Below are 20233 nucleotides of genomic sequence, written 5' to 3' on the forward strand. Positions count from 1 at the left end.
AATTTTTTTTTTTTTTATAAGAAAATAATATGAGTGACAACCCTGCTCGCAATGTACAGGTAATTAACTCAAGTAGGTAGCGGGAGCGTCCACAAGTGTTATCCAGTAAGTGCGAGGGAGAGAATACCTTATCCTGTTACTTGTTAGAGCGAGACGTAGGGAACACTGTGCACAATTGATTATTAAACAAATTGATTTATAAATTTTATAATAATGGTGAATATTTACGATGATTTCGAAATGATTATTAATAAATAAACGTAGTGCACTAAATTATGTTGCAGTATACTGAAACTTGTTTAAAAACACTGTTTTTTTTGTTCTATTTATAAGTTTCTAGTAAGACACAGAAAAAACTCGACAGCTGTCAGTGATATTTATTGTTGTATATTCCGTTTATTGTTGCATATGAATGTGGCCCGCAGAAGAAAAAGGTTGAGTATCATTGGTCTAGATCAGAGGTTCCCAAAGTGGTCTATATAGACCCCCAGGGGTCGATATCGGCTTGCTAGGGGTCTATGTCAGCGAGAAAAAAATTTGGGGGTCCACGAGATTCAAATGGAGGTATATACGAGGGGACCCTCATTTACCTTAAGTCAACATTTAGGAGTTCCGTAGGTGACACAATACACCTAACACAAATAACACAGTTTATGTAATACTAATAATAGACTGAGAAATTACTTATTTGATATTTGAATTTATATATTTCGTAAAGTTGTTTATTAAGGTATATAAATAAAATTATACTTTCTTTTTCTCGTCAGTATTAATATATTGAAGCAAAACATTGCACATCGGAAGCTGCGAATTTTCCTAGATTCCCAACTTGTTTTTGAAAAACGTCCAGGGTAATAATGACGTTCAACATTTAAATGTACTTCACACAGACTTCAAAACCAAGTTTGAGGACATTTTGACTGTGGAAGTGGAATGTTGAAGAATCAGATATCATATGACAAGAAGAACTGATCGGAATAAGCGCTAACAAAGAACTTAAGGGGCAGTTCTGTAGGGCCAGCTACAGAAAGAAATTCCCATTGCTTATCCTGCTCTATTTTCATTTGGTGTAATACCTCACAAGGGCGCCCCTGTCCGCACAATGTAAAGACAGAGGAACTATCCCGCCACCCGATTGTTAGACAGGCAAGGGAAGGGAATCTTCTTACGAAAAAGGGAAATGATCACATGGGACGTTAATAGTTTTAGGAAAAATTCAATATTCGGCAGGCAGGGGTCTACGGAAAAAATATATTTGGCAAGTGGTCTACAGGGCAAAAAAGTTTGGGAACCTCTGGTCTATATCTAGAGTCGTTCGATTTCAAGCACAAACTGTTTTTTAAATTTATTTTGTACATAGTTTTATAAGAAAGCAAAAAAGTTAATCAAGTGAAACTGTCACAGATAATCTTAGCTATAATCCTGTATTGTTTTTAAAAAAATTATACGCGTTCATAAATTTCCTTTGAAAATATATATTTTTTAATAGTTTACATTTATATTTTTTATTGCATAATTTATTTTTTAATTTGTATTCTACTCAAGCGAAACGATAGGAAAACTTTCAATTTATCTAAAGCATATTATTTGGTATTCATAATGAACAACAATTCGTTATAAAGATTAATCAATTAGTGCTTTAGCATTAAGCTTCGCCATGAGATCGGCAACACTCTCGAACAACTCGAGAGAGACCTATCAATTTAGGAATAAGAAAAAATATTCGTAATTTAATATTATTTAGGCAATAGGTAAATTCCTGGCGTTTTGTTTTCGGCGCCGTCTGAAAATGCTTTATAGTTTTTTGTACTTCGTAGCCCTTAATAATAATGAAAATAAACACGCTAGAGCTATTTTTAGCCAGCTAACGAGTAAAAGATTGGTAAATGGGCCATAAATAGCAAATAATTTGAAATAGAAGTGTACAATGTTCATTCTCAGGCCATCGACATTACTTATTTTTTTTACAAAACTTGTTGGTAAAAAAATAACATTTCTTTGTATCCATAAAATATTTGCGATATTAGGTAGGTACCTACCTAATTGCAAAAGCGAAATGGGTAAAATTTTGTTTTTAAATTTGTGAATTATGTACATTTTACTAGTTTTTTTTTATTATTTCACAGGAGTCCCAAATATCCAAACCAGTGGGATTATGGAATCCCTAATCGGCGGTTCTAAATAATTGTCTTTCACTAGTTCTACATTCCTACCTTCGTGTTGCTGAACCGTAGCTTGAAATGGATTTATCCGTTTACCAGATCAGATAAGACCAGATCTGAATAGCGGGTTACATTCCCACATTCTATCCCATCACCTTCTCTTCCCCAGATTCTTCAGCATATTATCATCCAAATTGATAATGCCATAGTGACTCTTGCGCGTTACCTAATGAATAAAATAATAATGTGAATGAAAATACCCTTAATAAAGGGTAAAATGCTAATTTCAAAGAAGACAATCGATTTTTCAGATCGAAAATATTATCACAATACTCGCGAAATATTTATAATAGAATTTCCGAGATGCCAAAATATCTCGCCCCAACAATAAATTAAACTGTCTTTTCATCAAAATCAATCGGCTCCTACTTGAATAATATATTGTCAAATCAAGTGCGGAAATGGCCGAATTGGACCTTTTAAAATTGAATTAACGAAATTATTCGGCCGCTGCATAGACATATGAATATTAGTAGACCTGCCCTAAGTGATTAAAAGCGTATTATCCCCACTCCCCATACCGGTTCCATTGAGCCGGCTGGACTCGCATATGGCCTCAAGTGAAATTTGAAAACGTGACGTCATCATTCTTGTGCGAACTATGGTCGAGGCATCATCGGTTCATTTTACGAAATAACACGGCAAAATGTTGACTTGTGATATGAAAACTTGTAAAAATAGATGTGAAAAAGAGAATAAACCCAATTGTCGTATTACATTCCATAAGTAAGCATTATTTTACTTTATTTTAAGCTTATTCACACCGTATTATATGGATCAGTTTTAGAAACATATACTATCACATCACAATGTAGCGATTCTCAAGTGTGCTCATCGTTGTTTACTGGGGTAAGTAAATTATGAGACATTTGTAAAAGTGTCTTAACTAAATACTCTGAAACTAACTACGACTCTGAAAATAGAAGCTGCCTTACTTTGCCGAATTTGGACTTCGCAAATTAGTTCATAACGTGGCGAGTAATTTGCGCTCCCATGTAAAAATGTCTATTCATTCAAAAGCAGATTTTACTTTTAAGAACTAAATGGTGATATTATAATGCGAGATGCCTATTTACTGTCAGATTGATTTATTGACGAATCACAGTCAGCCTTACCCCCTTCGTTCTTCAACAGTTGATTTTACCCCTCGCCATTATCTTCTCGTCTATTAATTCCTATGTCTGTGGTAAAATGCTAATTTCAAAAAAGACAATCGATTTTTCAGATCGAAAATATTATCACAATACTCGCGATTTATTTATAATAGAATTTCCGAGATGCCAAAATATCTCGCCCCACCAATAAATTAAACTGTCTTATCATCAAAATCAATCGGCTCCTTCTTGAATAATAAATATATTGTCAAATCAAGTGCGGAAATGGCAGAATTGGACCTTTTAAAATTGAATTGACGAAATTATTCGGCCGCTGCCAAGAATGTGCTCATAATGCAGTGTGTACCGGCTGTTGTTTGAACTTTTGGCCTAACCGGAATCTAATTTGACTCTATTGGGTGCCAAAAGAGTTACGGTTTAAAATTAATCCTACCTAGTAAGTTTGTTAACAGCATCCTTTATTAATATTTTAAATACCAAGTTTCAGTTGTACCCAGGCTATGGAAGCATTTCGAATCGTGTCGACAGCAAAAATGCAACCTTATACAGGGTGTCCGGAAACTCGTAGTACAAGCGGGAAACTGGTGAATCTACATCACATTTGGAGTCGATTTTGTAGTATATTTTTTTTTATTTGAGCTTTCGTTATCGAGTAAATCGAGTTTGAAGTTGATTTTTTTTTTTTTTTTAATCAAATTCTTATAAATTATTACTGAAGATCAAAGTACCCAACTAATTAAAACTATTTGAAAGTAAAACAAATGAAGAAACTCGGATTTGAAGCATTATTTTGAAATCACCCTTCATTTAACCCGGTGTAATCATAAAATATTTCTGCTCTGCAGGGTTAAAACATCTGTTATTCAACCCTAAACACCAGAAAAAACTTTAACCCTAAAATAGCCGAAAAATATATATATTTATTTTTTTTGAAAATGCTCAAATCAAAAAACTTTATGTTTTTTTGGGTTCCCCATGTGGTGTAGATTCTCCAGTTTCCCGCTTGTACTACGAGTTTCCGGACACCGTGTATATTTTTCAAAATTATTTAACTAGCTGACGTGTACCCGGCGTTACTGGGGGTTATCCTTATGTAATAATAATAATAATATTGGACAATTTGTATAGCGCCGCTTTTGTGAGATATCACCTCAGGGGCGCTTTACACTTGATGCAGGTATTACAAAAAATTTAAATATTACAAAAATAAAGTGAAGTTAAGTTAAGTAAATGCAGTACAGGAACAGGTGACACGAAGATAGAAGATGGAGACTCTGCAGCAAGAATCCTAGGTGTTGAAGAAACTGGACCAGCTGCTGCAGCGAGAGAGTCCACCAACAGTGCCAGCACGAGGTGCGTCATCCGTCCAGGTATGTGTCTGCTGCTAATATCCATAGTATACTATTTTGATATTCATGATGAGGTTTAGCCAGCGTTAGCAATGTAGTGCCTACTTTACTCTACTTTCTACAAATATAATATGTATATATCATATATGTAAACCTTTCGAAAGAAATTTCGGAAGAAAAATCCGTTGCGTAGTTTAGAAGAACTAGGACAGTGACTTTATTTTATACTATTTAAAGATGAAAACCAACAAATATGATAGAGGCCTGTAAACATGAAGATCAAGTCTAAAAACATGAAGATGAGGTCCATGAAAATAAAAATGAGAAATTTAATAAACAATTCTCTAAACGATATTGAATACCCTATCAAAATCCGTTGCGTAGTTTAGAAGAACTAGAATGGCGACTTTATTTTATAGTATTTAGAGATGAACATTAACAAATATGATAATGAGGCCTACAAACATGAAGATGAGGTCTAACACATTAAGATGAGATCTAAAAACATGAAGATGAGGTTTACAAACATGAAAATGAGATATTTAACAAACACATTAAAAAAATGAAGATGAGGTCTACACACATGAACATGAGGAAATCATGCGCAAAATCAACACAATCCCTAGTAAGAAGGACTTGGTATTATATAAAGTTAAAGAAAAAGATAAAGTTAAGTTAAGATAAAGTTAAATATATATATTTTTTTATTATTGGTCAACTCTATATCGCACTATTTAGCCACCAGGAATTAAAAAAAATCGCACCAAGGCAAGGGCGCGTTACATAGATAATCTTAAGTTTTTTAATCCATTCGATTTCTGAACGGCTAATAATGGCATTTTTCGCGTCTCTTTGAGTATGGGTACTTTTACCAAGCATAGTAGAAAATTAATAGAAATACTAAATCTACCAATATCTATTATTAGTTATCAATTACGAAAGTCCAATCTAAATACGTAAATAACGACAAAACAACCCGAGCTCGTGTTTGTTTACGCTGAATTTATTATACGCAGCTTATGTAATGTCGGAGCAAGCCGGCGAAATGTGAATAAACGTTATTGCCTAAACAAACAACAAAGACTCGCACCTTATGTGGTCGTAGGGTGGCTTCAGGGTGGGTCTACCCCTAATACATTACCTAGTTCCTACCAACCCTGTACCCAGTTCCTGCCTGCCCTAGTGCCTGGTGTCAGTGTCTGCCGCTTACTGCCCACCTACTGCCTACCCCTATAAAAGTCCGCGTGGGGTGAGGGGTTGATAGGGGGAGGGTGCTTGCCGCAGTATGCCGCCAGAGGTGTTGCCAGAGTGATGAGGCGTTTTACCCAAATCTGCAAAAAAAATATTTATTTTTTTGAAAATGAAAATACATGACATTTCAGAGTTACCTTACATATTCAAAAGACAAATGTTAACATTTTTTTAAAATTCATTGTAATTATATTTTTCTGGCAATCTACCTGCTTTACCGTGGTTCTTTTCACATTTTGAACTATTTTTCTTCTGCATAGGTTAATTTATATATTTTAAATTGATGGTTTACTTTTGCGAAACCAATTAAATTCACCACAGAAAGGTCACCCATCACCCTGGAATCTAGTCAGATGAGTAAATTGTTACATAATCGTACTTACTCCTTAAATATTGTACAACATTAAAACATCTGTTCAGCAGAACTGGTTACTAAAAAACTCTAGCCATTACAAAAAGGTCGCATCTATTACTTGTTTGAACGCTGATTGATAATAATTTTGCTATAGAAACTATATTTTTTTTACAAGCTCATGCATTCAAAATAAAGCCAATATTAGTAATGACACATTGTGTGTAAATACAGTTTTTGTTTAGGTTTGGAATATCTGGAGAGCTTTTGAAACCTAACCTAACCTAACCCCACCAAAAGCTGTATTTTTACAGATCTATCCAATTTATTCTATCCTTCACAAAATTTCCTCACATTTTCTCAATTTTTTCCCAACTTTCCGGGAAAATTCCGCGGCATAAGCATCACTGCGCCAGTGTTCTGCACCACTCGCGGAAGATTGTCGCGTGCTCCGGTCCCGTGCTGCTGCGTGCTCGTGCTCGTGCTCGATCAGCTAGGCCGCGCCACGACCACTCTAGTCCGACCCACTCCCCGTGCCCTTAGTCTGCACAGGCTGACACTAGCCCACTAGTCCACTAGCCCAATAGCCCACTAGTTCATTAGTCCCGGTCCATGTTCGTCCCCTGAACGTCGGTTGTGCCTTACTTTTAATTTGGCCTGAAGGCTCACAGTGCTAATTATGTCGTTTAGTATATTTTCTTTTGCAACTACTGTCCTAGTGTTGATTGGTATCGTGGGTAAGTTTTGCCGCATTATTTTCTCGTTAGTTTTTATTTTGATTCATAACCTAAAAAATAATGTTAAAAAACACCGACACGAAACCTAAAAATATTTAAAAAAAAACAATTGTTGAATGATTAACTAGGTAGCTATTTTTTACTACGCAATTTTATGTCTACCGTAAATATTTTTAGGATTATTAAATTTTGTGGTACTTACAGAATATTACAAATGAAGCAATATTTTTAACTGATATTTCGAGAACTTAATTTTTTCGTTATCTCGTAATGTCTTATTACTTCATTTTAATTAAATTAGATGTGTAATAAATGTATGTATACGTTTTTATATAGTTCCAACTGCTGCGTATATTAAAATATTTCATCTGTAATAAATATTACTTACGATTATATTATGTTATAATATAACTGAGATTTATTGAATCTTATATATTAGATTAAACAATTTAAAATGTGTTGAGTTTAGATGCAATTCCTAACACAGTGTGTACCCATTCGTGAGGTATAGCAAGCAATGAACGTAAAAAAATCAATTTGTATTTATTTTTAATGTAGGTATTCACACGTAGTTTTAAACTCGTCCAAAGCAGGCGATATGTACATTAGTAGCTATTTATTTTTATTTTTGAATTGTGAATAGACGACAATTTCAACATATATATTCTTACAAAAAATAAAGAAACGAGAAGATAAGCTGATAATATTGTGGAAAACTTCGAAAATATAATAATTAATAGATAAATAAACTTACAATTAAGTAAATTCAATATATTTAAGGCATTATTTTCAGATTGTAAGCATCTTGATCCGACATCCATCCTCATTTCATTTCTGGGTCAGTTTTCTAATAAGTAATTACAATTATTTGTATTTGATTTGTTCATAAATTGACAGTGAAAAAACTGTGACAATGCTCTTAAATTTAGTTATAACTCATTACATAAATAATGTATAATAATACAATAAAGATATATGCCGCTGATTGATATATTTATCTACTATATATTTTCTATTGTAATGCTTTGGAAGGTTAGCCAAGCAAAAAAAGTGAGTTACTGACAACATTAACTCCTTTTTATTATAATGGGTTAGTCCATTCTGAGAATAATGCTGTGATTCAGTGGGTTACGAGAAACCCTTTGTTTAAAACATTTTTTTCTTCTTAAACCTTGTCGTCTTAATTTCAATTTCGTTTCTTCATGTTTCGTGCGATTTAATTTGTCAGCAGTGCGTCTGATGGCTGCCTATACGAATATATTATTTTTATAATGTGTGTTTTACAATAAATATATTTAGAGTAAATGTAGCATTTGGTGTGACTATGCTTTTCAAAGACTACTGATTCCATTAGATGAATTGGATGAATTCCATTTAATAAATGGGATGACTCTCTGGAGATGTTGACAAAACTTTAAAACGTTTTTCAAATACAGTTTCCTTCCACAATTGCGGCTACAAAAATGTGCTAGATATTTAGAATGTATTTTAATTAAGTTTAAAAATGTATTAATAAATACAATATTGTTTTATAGTTGATGACGTAAGCTTATATATTATAGAAAAAAAACTAAAAATTATAAATAATAATAAAAAAAACCAGTCGGCAGGCTAAAACAGATAACAAAAGCTTTAACAATGTTATACTCTACAAAAAAAATGTGGGGAACAGAAAATATTGAACATATAAAATTAAGATTTGGATTAAAAAACCAAAAGGAGATGTTAAATAAAAAAATACAATTCTTTATTTAGAATTCCTATTCCTATATTGACTTCTGTTTAATTTTTAGATTTCCATGTATTTTTAAATAAGTATAAAACATCGATATTAAATTGATTAACTTCAGATAACGTTAAATTTTACATGTGACATGTTTTTCTACCACTTTAGGCATTATCAAACAATAGATAGGGCATCCGTGTTGCACAATTTTTTGAATAATAATTATAGTAATATTAAATGTGCAAAGTAAAATTTGTCAATATTTTACCATTACAATTCCGCTTTACTAGTACATAATATAACGTAATCTAATCAATCTAATATTAGTAGATCAATGAATAAGTAAATAGAATAAAAGTACCTCTAATAATTATCTTCTCATTCTCTAGAAAAATCTGCTCCGTAAAATTAATTGCATTCCGTATTTTTACTTCCGTGCTAGTCAGATTGTATAAACTCATATTATAGGCGCTTCGCAAGTACTTTTTTTTTTACTGTGGAAAATTTTCAAAGGCGCATTGACGCAATATATTATTTACCAAGGTTAAGTGAGGTTAGGTTGGGTTAGATTTTCTGACCTATTCCTGATTTTTTTCACATTATATTGCGCGCTTACTGACCTATTCAAAGTAGATAATCTTTCGTGGATAATTAACTGGACAATTCATAATAATAATATTAATATGACAAACTGATACGTTTCGTAAATAAACTGTAATTAATATGTAAATAGCCACCTATCGACATAAATTCAAAACACAAAAAAGCAGATATTTACATCAATTTATATTTATTTTCTAGTATAGTACAAACTTCACGTAATATTGGTACAAGCGAGTGTTTAAAATTATCAGTCCTGGTATTGTTACATTTAAAAATGAATTCGGAAGGAGTAGCTCTCATAGGTATAGGACATTCAATGAGATTAAGTAATTCTGGGCGGTTTATTCTACTATTTACCATTCTGAACATAAAATCAATCGATCTGAGAGTTTTAATAATTTTTATTACTTTATCAAATAATATTATAGTTGGTGCTTTCAATGGGAATAGCGAGTGCACAATAGATGTGTCTTAGGAATTTATATGTTGAATTTTTTCGATAGAATCTGAATGTATTTTAAACTGGGAGGACCGGAACGAGGTGCTTTTGAGAGATTTTATGGGGGACTAGATCGAGGTGCTTTCGTGAGATTTTATGGGGGACTAGATGGAGGTGCTTTAGAGATTTTATGCGAGAGATGCATCTTGTACTTACTCTATTATAAACACTATAGATAAATCAGCTTTTCTTTGTCGAGATCTACGTCTGATTCAATTTAAAGTTTTCCGTTTCATAAAATTAAAAAGATTTAGTTCATAAATTTTTTCTTCGGAATCTTACTTTCCGAACGAAAAGAAATCAACAATGGCATTTATTGTTATTTAGAACCTCCAGTACAAAAGATTTCAAACATTGGAAAATAAAGACAAAAATATGAAAAGACTTATTTATAATTGGAGATAGTAAATCACATATTTAAAAAATGACATATTCATGGGTCTGATAACCAAACCAAAGATACAGAAAAGACAACAGAGTGGCGAGAAGATTTAAAGCGGGATATACCCCCAGTATCGCCCTGTTGAGCGATACCATTAAGAGAGGTTTGTGCTACGTTTAGTGGTCAGATCTGAATAGCGAATTGCCTTCCTCTAACCTTTCCATTGTTATTCTGCTTCCCCTCCATACTTCTAGGGGACTACTGAGGATGCGATAGTTCCACTGGCTCGGGGCAGTTGGAACTCTTGTGCGGTATTCACACACAAAATAATCAAGTTCAATATTAAGTAGAATTTAATATCCCGAGAAGAAAAATCCACAATAGAAATTGTAAACTTTTCCTGGAATGGCTTTAGCTATGTTTACTGATCAGTCAGTCTAATTGCAAACTTTTACTGATCAGCCAGTCTCTCATCCTCACAACATGCAGGATATTTCATTTAAATAAAGCCCGGGTAATTCAAACATCCGTCCGTAAGTAAGTACCTATTTACAATTCCTTTGATTCAATATTTAACGCTGCTAAATAATTCCTTATGAAGTGAAAGCCCTTTGTTTTCCACAATAGAGGGAGCTTTTTTATTATTAAAAATATAACGCCATATGAACAAAACGTTTATACTCAAACAAAGGCGTAGGAAGCAAGAACTGGAAATAATATGGAAGCAGTATTCTATTGTTCCCCTGCAAACCAATAATTGAGGACAAGAGCCTCCGTTTAGCCGAGGCTAAACCATTGGTATTGAATATTCTCCAAATCCTATTTTGTAATTGTTTTTTATTCTTCATTATAAGCCCAGCTAAATTACCAAAACAGTTTGTCAGCAGGTCAATTTCACAATATTATTTACTAGCTGAGGGTTTTCCTTGGGAGATAGACAGACCATATATAGATAGATAGACCATCACTAACTTTTCTATAGGCCTGTACAATTCCGTAGTACATTATTTTGATGTATCTCAAAAGGTTTAGCCAGCGTTAGCAATGAAAGCGCCCGAAAATATTTTTTTACGACATATATACAGGGTTTTCCAATAAGAGGTGTTATTTTGATATTCAATCGTAAAAGATCAATGGTTTCGTTGCTTGTGTGGCACGTAGCGCCATTTTGTTGAAAGTAAACGTTGTCCAGATCAATATCATCCAATTCCGGCCATAAAAAATCATTAATCATCTCTCGATAGCGCAATCCATTCACCGTAACTGTTGCTCCAGCCTCATTTTGATTTTTGTAAAAGTAAGATCCAATGACTCCGCCGGACCATAAACCGCACCAAACACTCATACGTTGAGGATAGAGAGGCTTTTCAACAATAACTCTTGGGTTTTCCGAGCCTCAGATGCGACAATTTTGCTTGTTGACGAAGCCACCGAGGTGAAAATGGGCCTTATCACTCAAGATGATTTGCATTTGATTCACTCAAGTGAATTTTAATAATTTCAATGAGTTGTTGAAGTTGTTGTTGCGTAGTTTCTACTTGTCAAATGTCAAAAAATAACAGCTTCAAAAGTAACATCTACCGAAATAGCGGGCTATTCAAAATAACACCTCTTATTGGAAAACCCTATATATATAAACCTTCCGGAAGAAATTCCCTAAATGATATTGAAAAATCCGTTGCGTAGTTTAGATGAACTAAGCGCACAAACAGACAGACACGGATAGCGTCTTTATTTTATACTATTTAGAGTTTAGACTCTCTAGCTCTTCACATTTAACTAGGAGCCACAATGTAGAAAATATATACATAGGCATTTAGATATAACATGCAGTCAGTATGCTCATAGGCATACACACACTCAATAGCAAACAACATAAACACACTCATAGGCATATTTACACAATCAATGGATACTGATATATTTATAAACAATAGCAAACCATTTTTTAAATATTGTATTATTATTGCAGTGGTGCAATTTGGTTGGTAGGCCGTATTTATTAGTAATTTTTGGAATTGACGTACCTTCATTTAGACTAAATCTTGTGTGGAATGTGTGATGTACTTTTTCTTTATATATTGAATCCGACAATAGGTTTTTGCATACAATTTTAAAAAATAATATCCCTCGATCTATAAACTGACTCATATGAATTATTATATGCAAGTTTTTTCGCTATTTTTGCAAATATGTTAGCAGAGGCACAGGTTTCACAATCGGTAAATGCGATTTTTTTTTTAAATTACCCGTAATAAACTAATGTTTTTTTAAATAAAATACATCTATTTTCAATTTTCGACCTAGTTGCACATTTCCTGGGCCGGCTAGTGGTCAATTTATTTTTTATTTTTTATGTTACACCTCACAAGAGTGTCCCTGCCTGTGCAGTGTACAGACAGGGGAACTATGTCACCACCCGGTTGGGCGGCGTTGTGAGGCGGAATAAGGTAGGGGCTGTAGGAAGGGATTTGTTAATGCGGGCCTTGAAGAGGCTCGGATTATAGGAGGGAGGAAAAACAGATGCCGGTAGCTCGTTCCACATACGAGCCGACTTACACAAAAACGAGTCGTAAAAACGGCCCGTTCTCATGAAGCCAACGTCAACCGTGAACGGGTGTTCAGTTCGTGTCCGTCGAGTTTCGCGCACGTGCACCGGTGCATCAGGAATCAATGCTGCTAGCTCCTTGGAGCAGGCTCCATTGAAATACCTGTATAACAGACACAGCATGCCTACATTGCGTCTATGCATTAGAGAAGGCAATCGGTTTTCAATTTAAAAGATTATTTTTTTTGGTTTGAATGAGGATTGAACCATCCTCCCCAGGGACTAGCTCTTAACTGTTGTGAACTTAAATAAAATTTGTTTGACTGAGGATTGAACATTCCTCCCCAGGGACTGGAGTAAACAACGCTAAAACCTAAAACAAATTCTAATTGGATAGTACCGACATTTATTTATTATTGTAACTGCTGTAATTTTTCATTATATGTATATGAGAATACTGCACAAGAGTCCTAACTGCTCCCAACCCTCTGGAGCAAGTGAAACTATGGCATCCCCAATTAGGGTATGTTGGAAGGCTGAATATTGTGGGGAGGGGAGGGAGATGGGAAAGAGGAAGGTGGGGGAGTACCTGGCTATTCAGATCTTATCACCAAACACGGCTAAAGCCATTTCAAGCAAAGTTTTAATTCTGAATGGTGGTCTTACACCAGGGCGATACTGAGAGTATCTTCCACTCAAAAATAATGTCATCCAATATTTTAAATATATTTGTGTATATGAGTGCCACCAAAAGTTGATAGAATGTATTGTCATCGACAACTTTCCACTTCCAAGATTCCAGTGCATTCATTGAATCAAGAAAACAAAATCGCAATTCAAATAGTTATAACGAATTTTTGTTTCTGTTTTATGCTTTTTTACCTTGATACATACATATTTTTCTCTGCAGTGTAATTTTTTCCTTGTTTCAAAATGGCTATCAAATGTACAATTTCCCTAGCCTAAACGAAAAAATTACGATTGTGAAGGTATTTTTTATTTTGTTTGTATATTGTCGAATAAATTTTCTTTAGCTATTTAAAATTTGCCATTTTCAATTAGCTGCCAAAACGATATGTTCGTTTATATTCATGAATGGCTTTGACACCACGACCACGCTGCACCCAGGGCCGGTTTTAGTACCATCAGCGCCCTGGGCGAGATTTTTACGGCGCCCCCTAACTGCAATTCAATTCCATACGAAAAAAGGCAATGGGTATAATGGAATAACCGTTTATTAAAAAAAAACTATTTATTTTAAAAAAACTTCACTTTTCTAGCCTTTCTATCGGCGAACTCTTTTATAAGGCTATCAAAATCGATATTTTCATCAATTTCATTTTCGATTGACAAAGTTGCGAAGTTTGTCAATCTAGATTGTGATATTGTCGATCGCAGATAGGTTTTAATCAGCTTAAGCTTAGAAAAACTCCTCTCCCCACTAGCAACCGTTACAGGTATAGTCAATAATATACGCAATACTATCCACACATTTGGATACAGTTCTTGTAGGTTGCGATCTTTGATAAAATTTAAAACATAAGCAGGGGTAACCATATTCTGACTAGGCAAAAAAGATTTCAGGCTTACGAGTTCATCACACAACATACAACCATCTATATCAGATTTAGAGTCTACAGTTAATTTCAATTGGAGATTACCACAGAGTTTGACAAGGTCGGGTTTTTCCGGAATCTGTTTTATATTGTACAAAAAAGACCAAGATTCCGAGTACTCATTTAACTGTTCAAATCTTTCATTAACTGAAATTAATGTAGTGTCCAAGAGAGAGTTGAAAAATTCACCCTCCATTTTTTTCTGGAGAAATTATAGGCTCGTCGTGGGCAGTTTCACCAGCTTGACGCTTAACAAATCGAATTCTTGTTGTGGCTCTAAACACAGGTTCAATTTCTATTTCTTCAGCCAATCCCTTCGCAGTTAAAATGGCGCTTTTAAAGCCAGTATTTCTATATTCTTCCAAGAAAGTGCAGCATTTTTTCAACATTTCTGTGCATTTACTGATATCCATATCTGTTGATTGTAGAGATTTACTAACGACATTAATTTGAAAAAGTATGTCATACCAAACAACCAACGAAACTATGAAGCTGAAATCTTTTAACTGTTCGGCTAGAGTAGTAGCCTCATGAGAGACTTGAACATCAGTTTTCTGAGTTTCAATAGCCAAAGTAATTAAAGCGTCATGGATGGCACTAATTTGATAACGGACTGCTTTAACACTGTTTATTCTTGCTTCCCAACGTGTGTCACTGAGCTTTTTTATAGTATATAATCCCAAATGATCGGTTAGAATTTTCCATCGATGAACAGAAGCTGAAAACAATGTGAACAACCTCTGAAGTACCCCAAACAAAGTGACTGATTTTATGGATGACTTAGCGGCATCGCATAGTACGAAATTGTAGCTATGACAACCACCAGGTACATAAACAGCTAAGGGATTTATGTCCAGAATCCTCCTTTGAACCCCAATATTTTTCCCTTTCATATTCGCTCCGTTGTCATAACCCTGACCCCTTACAGTCGTTCAATTCCAGTCCGTGTTTATTTAAAACATCAATAATAACTTCAGTCAGTTTTTCACCAGTCGACTCATTTACAGGTATAAATTCTATGAAATGCTCTTTTATTGATACTTTATCGTCATCTGATGATAAATCAACAAATCGTATTGTCAGTGAAAGTTGTTCTACATGACTAATGTCCGGAGTACAGTCAGCTATAATAGAATAATATTTTGATTTCTTTGCGCGAGATATGATTTCTGACTTTACTTTTTCACCGATCAACTCTATTAATTCATTTTGAATGTCTTTTCCGCAGTAGTGGTCTGAAACATCAACCTTCATAGCTAATCGCAAGTGCTCCTGCATAACTGGATCAAATTTGGCTAATAGTTGTACTAAGCCCAAGAACTTTCCGTTATTTGGCGTATATAGTTTGTCAGAAGTACCTTTGAACGCCATATTGTTTTCAGCTAAGTAAAGTGTAATATGCATCAATCTAGACAAAACATTATTCCATCTGGTAGTTTCCTTTCTAATCAAATGTTGCTCTTGGCAATCTATTGTTTTTCCTGTTTTTAATCGTAGTTCAGTATCAACCCATGAAAAGTAAAACTTCTTGTGTGAAGTGCTATTCTCATGATTTTTTAACATTTCAGACAAGTGTTTCCAGTTGTTATATCCTTCAGATACTAAACTCGACGTTGAGCTACTATCAAATAGCTTGTAACAAAAACAATAAATTCGATCCTTAGAATTGGAGTATATTAACCAACGACGCTGAATTAGATTCTAGCGTTGCAACCATAACAATTTTTTCCTTATATTTAGGTAATTTACGAGTAAGTAGTTAAGTAGGCCTCGTTCCAAGAACGAGGGATATAAAGGGGCGCGCCGGGCGCCTGTGGCGCCCCTTTAAATCCGGCGCCCTGGGCGGTCGCCCAACCGCGCCCTACCCTAACGCCGCTACTGGCTGCACCACGCAGACGGTGACAGCCATAAATAAACTAATCAACCTGTTACCAGCCAGTGGCGTTTTTACGCCAACATGACGTGGTAGCCAGTTGGAATCGTTTCGGAATATGCGATTAATAGTTATGAATGATTATAATTATGAATGTAACCAAAAAATAAAAGTTAAATCTTCAACATATTTTAACATTATTCATAATAGTTCGTGAAAATACCCCATTTCAGGTAACCGAATAAACTTCATAACTTGCGACAAATACCCCCACGTCACTCAAACTAGCAATTTGATACTTATCCAATAAGTAAAGTACAGTACCTACCTACCACCTGAAGCAATTTCCTGCAAATTGAGTACGTAATATTCTTACATTCGGATTATATATTATGGCTACATGATTGATGTTTTGTTTCAGGTTGCATGGAGGAGGACTGCGTGGACTTCCAGGGTAATAGCATCGCACACGGGCTGCTCTACGTACCCGGGCCGGGCGTGTGCTCGCTCTGTGTGTGCTACCATTCGGAGCCCATGTGGTGCAAAGCCATTTACTGTGATGCCCCCTATGTAATTTTTTTTCTTATTTATTTTATAATATACAGGGTGGGGACGTATTGAACTTACTACAAGCAGTAGTTCCTGATATTATTTTGACTAAAACAATGTTATTTTGGTCTCCGGTGACATTTTGAGTAAATTAAAAAAAAAATCTTTCGCGTGTCATCATTGGTCACTCAGGCGAGTAGCCACCAAATCCTCCACCCCGACCATAATATCCTTTATATACACGGTGTCCAGAAACACGTAGTACTGGAAACTGGTAAATCTACATCGATCAGTCGATTTTGAGGTTTATATATATGTATATTTTTTTAATATGAGCTTTTTTTCGATTAGACCCGGAACCAATTTCTCAACACTTTAGTGTTGTCGAAAAACATAAAAATGTAAATGCTCAGATGGATTTTTTGTGTTCTCTATGTAATGTTTGTAGATTCACCAGTTTTACTAAGCTTGTAGTAAGAGTTCCCGGACACTTCCATATATGTCATATTAGTTCATTAACTACAGTGTAAACAGTTTTATTGTGTTTTTTCATCACCTCAATTTACCATTTATTTGAAAGTATTTTAATATCTTTCTACTTCAACTTCATTTTTTGACAGAGTTATCCTACCGTGAGTGGTTTATTTGTGATCCTACGAATTAAATCATGGAAATAACGTTGCGAGCTAAAATCGTTGCCTAAACCTAGAAATAACTTATAAACAGAAAATGCTTCAAAAATGATGATAGCATTATCTCAAAGTTCCGTCCAAAAGCAATACATCTCCAGTCTGAATAAAAATTTAAACACAACCTCGTGATTTCACAGCAATTCTCTTTCCTCGAGTTAGAAAACTGTACAAATAACCGGACACGAGTTTTAAGTAAACATATTTTCTTCACAAAGTAAATAAATATACCTATGAGTAAAGCTATGAGCCCCGGGCTATACGGCTCGACGCCACTCACGGTGCAAGGATATTCTTTATGAAACTGGCGTACCTAGATACGCGACATTTTTTAATTGTTTGTTTTGTTTTTCTTAACCCAATTTACCTAAGCTGTAGGCACAGCGAATTTTCATTTCAGTAATTCTACAAAATGGGGACAAACTTACTGTCGTAGGGTTATTTATCTATTGCATTCGTTTTCCACTCTTCGTAATAAATACGTTTTTTCCGGCGAGTTTGTTATAATATTATTTAAAATTGGATTTTTTTTTTAATTGAGGTTATTGTAAAAAATTTCCCAAATGGCGTCCTTCAAAATGATATAGGTAGGTACCTATCATTTTCAATATAAATCAGAAAATCTGTTTGTTAGAAGAAACACAAACTCTCGAACAGTGAGCCCTGGCGGCGTGATAATTAAAAGGCTTTTAGATGGCTTTTAGTGTCTCGAATTTCTGGGTCAAAACAACGATTTTCCATCATAAATTTATATCAGCCATTTTTTTCAATTGGTTGTACTTAGACATCGGAGTCGGAGTGCTGAAACTCTGGGGAACTGAATAACTGCTAGCACAAACATATTTTTTAAAAACGTTATGAACTTTAAAAAAAGATTTCTAAATGATTTCATCAAATCACATTTTTTGAATTGCGACACTTTTCTTGCGGGGTGCGATAATGTGAGACCGTTGAAAAATAAATGCTTTTTTTGTCCAGTTTTGTAAGAAATTCCGAGTGGGCGAGAGATGCTGCGAGTTCGAGTGCCTGGACCCGCCGGGAGAGGACTCTCGCTACCAGGAGAGGCTCAGACTGCGGGCGCAGATCCTCGCGGGAAACTCATCCGCCACCTCCTCCCATCTCAACCCAAATTATAAACTGCCCACCGCCATATCACTCTTGTGCGTAGCGATCACAAGGCTAAATTAATTATTGTAATTAAGTACTATACAATATTTATTTGTATTTTTCACGACTGGTATTACTGTGTAATGATATGCCTGCTCTACACTCGCGGTGGCGCCTTGCCGAAATATTCGACAAGAATTCAAAATCCAAAGGGCGATGAGTTCTCGCCGGGGCTGTAGAACAGGCGTGATAATAAATATTTCACGAGAAGACAAAATGCGCTACTAACCAATCATGAAATAGATAAACATAAGGATATGTGTAGCTTTTACTTTTTGAAAAAAAAAAACTATATTTATGTAGTCAACTTTACATCGTTCATGCTTGAGTAGAAAAAAACGTTTATTTTCTCCTCATTTAAAGGCTATTTTCGGTGTGCTTATTAAATTTAAAAGTCTACGTTCGTAGTGCGTAGGGTAGGTACTCGTACACCCTTTTTTGTACGCATATGGTGGCATCACTGTCAATACATTGAATTTGTACAGGCTTATTTTTATGGTTGCGTTTTATGTGGCCATTTAAAAATACGAAAGTCTTAAACATGATTATAAACTTATAAATAAAGACAAATTTTAAATCTGCTGTAAAAATATAGAGCGATCAATAATTTTCAATTTTGATATTACATAGGTAATAATAGGAATTAGGAATAAAGCCCTAGTTAGATAACATTAATTTCACGAACTCGTAATTATCATTACAAAATTTAATATTTAATATAAAAAAACACAACATGATTCACACATTTGATACACTTTTTATTTAGAACCTAGTGTAGGTATGTATTACATAAACGCTACACTTGAATATTATTATATAAATTTATTTACACAAAACTTATCATAAGTAAAATCTCTTTCCTAATAATTGTAATGTAAGTAGGTACCTACCAGAAAGCAGGGAATAGGTACCTGGCAAAAATGATGTAAATATTATTATTAATCAATGCATTTTAATTTAATAAACGGATTTTAATATTTGCATGACGAATCAAAGCTTTAATTGCTGGTCCATAGGTAATCTACAGACCAAACCTTATTATTATAAGTAATTTTAAGATGTTTATTACTTATTTGTTTAAAACCTAGTACCTATTTATTAAAATTTAAAATTCACATTTTAAAATAATTATCCATTTCTCACTGGCCTTCTAACTCCAGTGATTGTATTTTATCCAGAATTAAACTTCAGAAATATTTGTCGCACAGCGGACATCATAAAAACGAATTATTACATTCAGGGAATAAAGGGCCCACTTAAAATATTTTACCTCCTTAAAATAATTAATATGTTTTACTCGAAACATTTTTAGATACAATAATACCATCTGAAAAATTCATTTTTACTCTTTTAGACTAATTTTTAGTATTGCCTGTAAATGAACGCATTACTAGTTTTAAGAGAAATGATATAATATGCTAATTAAAATTTAGGAAAATACATTCACAGCCATAAAACATATTTTTGCCGCAACATTTTTAGAATCGTGAAAAGAGATGCGAAAATGGAGGTCAACCCTAAGTTTTGGTCATTGCGGAAAACGCGGATGGATACA

At 34.3% G+C, this 20233-nt stretch overlaps 1 protein-coding gene across 1 annotated transcript; it reads left to right on the forward strand.

Annotated features, from left to right (window-relative positions):
* Positions 1 to 6696: 6696 nt before the first annotated feature.
* On the forward strand, positions 6697 to 19391 carry LOC149425984 (uncharacterized). Its single transcript, XM_089642674.1, has 3 exons — positions 6697 to 7026; positions 16695 to 16843; positions 18490 to 19391. Exons 1-3 carry the CDS (start codon positions 6969 to 6971, stop codon positions 18697 to 18699), a joined length of 417 nt encoding a protein of 138 aa, XP_089498800.1. The 5' UTR covers positions 6697 to 6968; the 3' UTR covers positions 18700 to 19391.
* Positions 19392 to 20233: the final 842 nt, after the last annotated feature.

This window comes from Hesperophylax consimilis, chromosome 2 (assembly GCF_061612785.1).
Source record: "Hesperophylax consimilis isolate HC1 chromosome 2, BYU_Hcon_1.0, whole genome shotgun sequence".
NCBI classification, from domain to species: domain Eukaryota; kingdom Metazoa; phylum Arthropoda; class Insecta; order Trichoptera; family Limnephilidae; genus Hesperophylax; species Hesperophylax consimilis.

Excerpts from the sequence above, each read along its gene's own strand:
- LOC149425984 (XM_089642674.1), top strand. The coding sequence starts at position 6,969 with ATGTCGTTTAGTATATTTTCTTTTGCAACTACTGTCCTAGTGTTGATT. Across the intron at positions 7,027-16,694 it reads AGTGTTGATTGGTATCGTGG|GTTGCATGGAGGAGGACTGC; the intron begins GTAAGTTTTGCC and ends GTTTTGTTTCAG. Across the intron at positions 16,844-18,489 it reads TTTACTGTGATGCCCCCTAT|TTTTGTAAGAAATTCCGAGT; the intron begins GTAATTTTTTTT and ends TTTTTTGTCCAG.